This window comes from Borostomias antarcticus, assembly GCF_949987555.1.
Source record: "Borostomias antarcticus genome assembly, chromosome: 17".
Lineage (NCBI taxonomy): Eukaryota > Metazoa > Chordata > Actinopteri > Stomiiformes > Stomiidae > Borostomias > Borostomias antarcticus.
In genome coordinates, this window is record NC_140250.1 from 365,963 (window position 1) to 372,650 (window position 6,688).

The following is a 6,688-nucleotide window of genomic DNA, read 5'->3' on the forward strand; positions in this document are numbered from 1 at the left end:
ATCCCAACACTCCCGTCATCCCAACACGCTCGTCATCCCAACACCCCCGTTATCCCAACACTCCCGTCATCCCAACACGCTCGTCATCCCAACACTCCCGTCATCCCAACACTCCCGTCATCCCAACACGCTCGTCATCCCAACACTCCCGTCATCCCAACACTCCCGTCATCCCAACACTCCCGTCATCCCAACACGCTCGTCATCCCAACACGCTCGTCATCCCAACACGCTCGTCATCCCAACACTCCCGTCATCCCAACACTCCCGTCATCCCAACACTCCCGTCATCCCAACACGCTCGTCATCCCAACACTCCCGTCATCCCAACACTCCCGTCATCCCAACACTCCCGTCATCCCAACACTCCCGTCATCCCAACACGCTCGTCATCCCAACACGCTCGTCATCCCAACACGCTCGTCATCCCAACACTCCCGTCATCCCAACACTCCCGTCATCCCAACACTCCCGTCATCCCAACACGCTCGTCAGAGCTGCGGAAACGACCAACGTTGACGGATGAGTTCTTCCAGGAAGCAGAGGCGGCTTTAGGAAACATGTGAGCCAAAAATACATCCTCTAAAAAGGTACAATATCTACCTAGCCTTAGTGTATATGGACCTATGGGGCGTGGCTTTCATGTACTCCTCTCACATCAAACTGACTTCAGACAATTTTTGACGATTTTCCTACGTCGATGTTGAATGTAGGAGGAATCTAGTCTTAAAATGGGACGCACAAACCCAGACATGCATGCAATATTACTCTCCCTCTGTTGCTTTTGGACTCTTTATGAGTTTTCACTGACTGTCATTCATCTGTGCCATCAATGCTTTTTCTACTCGTGTTATTTTGTAGATGGAAACTAGGATCCACCCAAATCAAACTATTGTAATTCAACCAGATGATTCATCTCCGCAATCTTGCTGCACAGAACAGAATGTCAGTGTCTTCATAGAATGTTCGGTGTGTGTGTGTGTGTGTGTGTGTGTGTGTGTGTGTGTGTGTGTGTGTGTGTGTGTGTGTGTGTGTGTGTGTGAGAGAGAGAGAGAGAGAGAGAGAATGTGTGTGAGAGAAAAATATAATGTTCTGCATTATTTATGAATCATGGAATTATGTGACCAAGTTTAGTCCTGAACGTGGACGTTGTACCTTGCTTACGCTAAACGTGTTCGTGCGCCCAACATGATCTGAACGTGTTCGTGCGCCCAACATGATCTGAACGTGTTCGTGCGCCCAACATGATCTGGTGCAACTGCAGTTGAGACCACATTTGTCAGAGGAAAAGTATTATCCTTTATCTTTCTTTCTTTCCTTGGACCTTGGAAACAACTTTCATCTCAAAGCTATAAACTGCATTTTTTAAACATTTCGTGTTAAATCTTATTTTATGGCATTTTGCTCGACCACATGTACACTTTTGGAATGTGTGTGGGAGAGCATCGATATGTATTAAACTTGCCCATGTGACTGTTTTTTATCACAAAGTATAACATGTATTTAAAAATGAAACGCTGACTGACTTCTTAATAGCCATGTTTGGTCATAAAAGAAGTGTTCCAAATGTTATTGTTGACATTAATTAAAGTACTTTGGACTAAAAAAAGATTTTAACCAGCTCTTTATAAGAGATGTTTGTATATTAAATTGATTCTGTAATAAAATTAGAATACTTTTGTCATTTTTTCAGACTTTCCTTTGCACCATCCATCCATCCTTAATCCCTTCTTCCTATTCTATACTCATCCACTCCTCTACCATGTCCCTCTCCTCTCTATATCTGTCCTCCCTATTGGCATAAAGAGTGATGAACTGGGGTGGTTTCTCATGGCTGGTCACCCTATCCTGCTCTCTAACTCGTATAATGGCGCGTTCCAGGCAACCCGTAACTCGTGTTTTTCCGACCTCCTACACGTGAAAATGCTCTGGAATGGCAGTCAAACCCGTAACTTCCCACCCGTGAACTCGTACAGATCCATGTACTCCCAGTTGCGCTCTCTGACGTCACACAGGCCTCTAAGCAAGATGGCAGCCCCCATGGGTACGGCGACAAAGATAACTTTAGGGCAACGTAAAATAAATTTGTACATTGTAATCAAAATAATACAAACGATTATGCACCACAACCTGCTATGTGTGTGTAATGATGCCCAAATATGTTGGCAAGAGATAGCTAGTGCTAGCTAGCTAACATTAAGGTAAACCTGAACGTGACCATGCAAACGGCGAAAAGTCAATGATGTCAATAAATAAAATGTAACGTACGATTTCTTAGCACAGCGAAATTAGGCATACAATGTTTAGCTTGCCAGCTCTGACAATGTGCCAAATCTCAAGCTTTTACCATATCGGCTTGTTTACATGTATCCAGAACCACACATTCAGACAGTTTGCCTGGAACGAGATGAAGTCGTGAGTCGTGACTTGAAGTCGTAACTTCCGAGCTCACAATCCTACGAGCTCACAATCCCACCTGGAACGCGTCATAAGTCCTCTACTGCCGTTGTTTTCGCGTTTGGAAATCCATGGGAGTGAATGCAGCTGACGGCTCACTATGGCTCATTCACCTCCATGTATTTCCAAACGCGAAAACAACAGCAGTGAAAAACACTCAGTCTGGTAATGATGAGTTTGTAACCCCGATAGTGTATTCAGTCTGTTATTTTGACTATTTCGGTTCTTGAAGTGGTGTTTTTAGAGCCAACTTTTAACATTGAAGTGAACGGGCACTTCCGCATCCGCACCCCAGACTGACCAAGATGGCCGCCAGGTGAATCACTGTTCAATATTCGATAACATCTCGGTCTCTAGTAGTGAAACCCTGACTCTTGTTGCAGGGAGAAGACATACTGCACGACATTGATATCGCAGGTAAAATATATAAAAATATATAATATAGATATATATATGATATAAAAAATAAATAAAAAGAAGACAGGAGTGGACACGCCAGTCTTGCAGATCAGAGCAGTCTTCATAAGATCAGAGCAGTCTTCATTAGATCAGAGCAGTCTTCATTAGATCAGAGCAGTCTTCATTAGATCAGAGCAGTCTTCATAAGATCAGAGCAGTCTTCATTAGATCAGAGCAGTCTTCATTAGATCAGAGCAGTCTTCATAAGATCAGAGCAGTCTTCATTAGATCAGAGCAGTCTTCATAAGATCAGAGCAGTCTTCATAAGATCAGAGCAGTCTTCATTAGATCAGAGCAGTCTTCATTAGCCTACATCATTGTCATTTATGTAATGAAGAAAACCGACTGCAGTAAGCGCCTTTATTTTTTTATTAGCAAAATGCTCCATCACCATGTTATACATAATCACTACACACAGCAACCCATTCGTAATGTAAAGTTTAAAAGAATCTAAAGCAAACATGTTAAAACAGTTTAGTGACTCAATTAGGTGAGTCGAGTCTTCTCTCTCTGGTCTCGCGGTGCCAGACTCGCGAGATCTCCTCTCCGCCACCAGCTCTAGTTGAGCTAGTGCCCCGTTTAGACGAGATCGACTGACTCGTGAGTCAATAAGAAAGCACCCTCCCCTCACCCAAGTAAACAATAAGAAAGCACCCCCCCTCACCCAAGTAAACAATAAGAAAGCACCCCCCCTCACCCAAGTAAACAGTCTTAAGGCTCACGCCTGTTGTGCACCAGGCGCCATTTACATTATACTGCTTGTTATCACTCAAAGTTAAACAGAGAATTAAAGCATTTAGAAATATAATGACCACACATTTAATAAATTCTCTCTGTGATTTCTATATCCTATCTAGAGGACTACAACCCCGACCATTTTTTTTGTTTTATAGAAAATACAATTTCACCAATAGGCCTACGTGAAATGTTGTTTATCTTATTCTGTTAGGTATGGCCTGGTATCCTGTCTTTCCAGTAAATACAGCAGCTGGAATAGGCCTACATTTTCATAACCACATTCTCACGGAGATTCCTTTTTACTGTCCGATTTCTACTTGTCTTTTTTCTCTTGTGAAGAGGCTTTATCGATTTCCATCGCACCTAAAGCCTTGTTTAACATTTTAGCCCGCTTCTCTGCAGCTTTCTTGCGGGTTGCTTTGCTTGCTTTCTTAATCGCCTGACCCGGCGTTTCTGCCCCCTCTGCTGCTTCCGCTCCCACTCTGATTCCCTCCATTGCTCCTATAAACGCTGCGGCCCCGACAGCGGCCCCGGCCGTCACCGCGATCGCTGCCCCTCCCGTTGCTGCTGCCGCTGTCATCGTCGCTGTTATCGTCGCTGCCGCCGCCGCTATGCTGCCCCCCGCCGCCAGCGGCTCGGCCATCGCTTTCTTAAAGAGCAGCGTCACCGAGACTTCTGCTACTATAGCAACCCCGAGCAGAGCTCCTAGCAAGGCTCCCGTTGCTATGCCTGCACATTTGATTAAAAGCTTCCTATGCACTTTCTTCTTAGCCTTTTTGGTAATCTCCTTCTCAGAAATGTTCCCTTCCGACTCCTTTCTTATTTCGTTTATCTCCGCTTGTGTTCCCTCGTCCACAGCCTGGAGCAACTCGTTGGTGTAGCAGCCGCCGTCCTTGTCGTCCACCATCTTGTCTATGGTGCTGAGTAGCTGTGTCACGTGGAACGTGTTGATTGTGTTTCCATCCTGCTGGTCGGTCTTCCAGTGTTTATTGTCCAAGACGTGACAACGGCCACCACATTTCTGCACTAAAGCATTTAGATCCTTATTCTGCTCCACAAACTCCTCGATGCTTTTACCTTTGAGTTGATACCCATGAGTGAAGAGGACAGTGGCATATTCGAAGGCTTCTGGTGAAAAATATTGCTCGATCTTTTCTATGACTTCTTGTTCCTGCTTTGTGAACCTTCCCACTTTGAGCACGATGACAAAGGCATGTGGCCCCGGGGCACACTCTGTGATGCACCTCACTATTTCAGCTCCCAGCTCATCCTCGTCAGGAATCTCAGTATCAAAGAATCCTGGAGGGTCGATCAAGGTGATTTCTCTGCCATCGATGGTTCTGGTTTCTGTTTCACATCTCTGGGTCGTGGAGTTGGGGGAACTTTTAGTCTGGAACACGGCCTCTCCTCCAAATATGGTGTTTCCTGCGCTGCTCTTTCCTACGCCTGTTTTCCCCAGCAGCACAATTCTCCTGTCTCCGGAACCTACAACACAAGTACTGATTATACATAATTTATTCATGGAACATCCGTGGTTTTTACTGATGGAGTGTAGTATATTTTTATACTGTATTATACTGTATAATATCAATACATTTGCATTACTCTCATGTAGTAATAAATTTATTAAGAATAATGAATAAACTTAACTTTAGGTAGAACTGTGTTATTATAAGTAGTTTAACAGGTTAGTGACAACATATGTTCTGTCCTAAAGTAAACATTCCTTTGTCTCTTGAGTCAATCAAGATAACAGCTCTGAAGAAGTCAGTTAGCCTACGGTTGTAACATGATCCCAGGAAGGACCAAGCAGCCCCATTGTCTGAGGAAGGGGGGCAAGAGCTCAGCTGATACAAAGACCAGTTGACATCTTGACCAGTCAGAACATGAATTTGAATTTATTTATTGAGGATAGCCCCTTGAGATGTATCATCTCATTTTCGAGGGGGTCCTATAACACGTAGTTAGTAACATCAGTTGACCGTTTGTGATCATGTTTATATCCCTTGTATGCAAATGTGTTTGTCATGTGAGACCTGGCCTGAAGCCAGGACATATAAGCTGGCCCTTATATATAACCCTAACCCTAACCCTAACCCTAAGATTTGACCCCGTGTAAAGGCATGCTGAATAAACTGATGATTCGACGATTTTGGCCTCCTTGAAGTTCTGTTTCACAAGAAGAAGATGCATCCAAAATACACTACAGGAGCAATCCATTTTCTATCATAACTATTCATAACACCGTGTCCTACCCAGCAAACACGCAACGTCAGGGAGACGTTCAGATCATGTCTTAATAACGTCCTGGTCCTGAACCCCGTGTGTTCGTCTGCTGGACCCCTCAATATTCACACGTCTGGCTTGGACCCCTCTAAGACGTCTGTGGACGTGCAGAACGGGTCCAATATCTGAACGTCTTAAAAAAACATTCATTCTGGCTCCTAATTGGATGTCTTTGGACGCCCGAAAAAGACAAAAAAGACATCTAAAAGACGTCTTTTAGACGTGTCTTTGCTCAGTGGGATGCGATGTCGCGTTGTGTTGCCCTCGTCGCAAGCAGAGGACACGGTGTAAGTATATAAGTAGGCTACAGCAGCATGAACTAGTAGATCACAGAGAGACAGACATCACATGGATTTATCCCCGAATCATAACGGTCTATCAGTTTGAATGACATGAAAATGAGGTAGGCCTACTCACCCATTATGCTCGTCTGAATAGCTGATGTTAACAGACAAGTCTTGAGTGTTCAGGTCTGAACGGACGAGTCTGGACTGGTCTGACTCCGCTCCTCTCCGCTGCGCTGCGGCCGGGGACATGGGACCGCACCCACAGGGGCGGAGCTAGAAGAAACAGAGGAAGTAAGAGTTCTTTGCTATGCGGAGCACAGCCATTAACACAGCAGGCGTCAAGAATGTTTACTTGGGGGGGCTTTTCACTACCTCAGAGACCAGAGAGATGCTGAAGGACGTCTCATATTACAATATAAATCCAATCCACTTTACTTCCCCAGCATTGACAGTTAGCTTGT

General features: G+C 44.7%; 1 protein-coding gene across 1 annotated transcript; it reads right to left on the reverse strand.

Annotated features, from left to right (window-relative positions):
* Positions 1-3,842: 3,842 nt before the first annotated feature.
* LOC311320214 (GTPase IMAP family member 7-like) lies at positions 3,843-6,458 on the reverse strand. The gene is made up of 2 exons (XM_084451917.1): positions 6,358-6,458; positions 3,843-5,139 (listed from the first exon to the last, which is right to left on the reverse strand). Exons 1-2 carry the CDS (start codon positions 6,359-6,361, stop codon positions 3,968-3,970), a joined length of 1,176 nt encoding a protein of 391 aa, XP_084308043.1. The 5' UTR covers positions 6,362-6,458; the 3' UTR covers positions 3,843-3,967.
* Between the last annotated feature and the right edge of the window lie 230 nt (positions 6,459-6,688).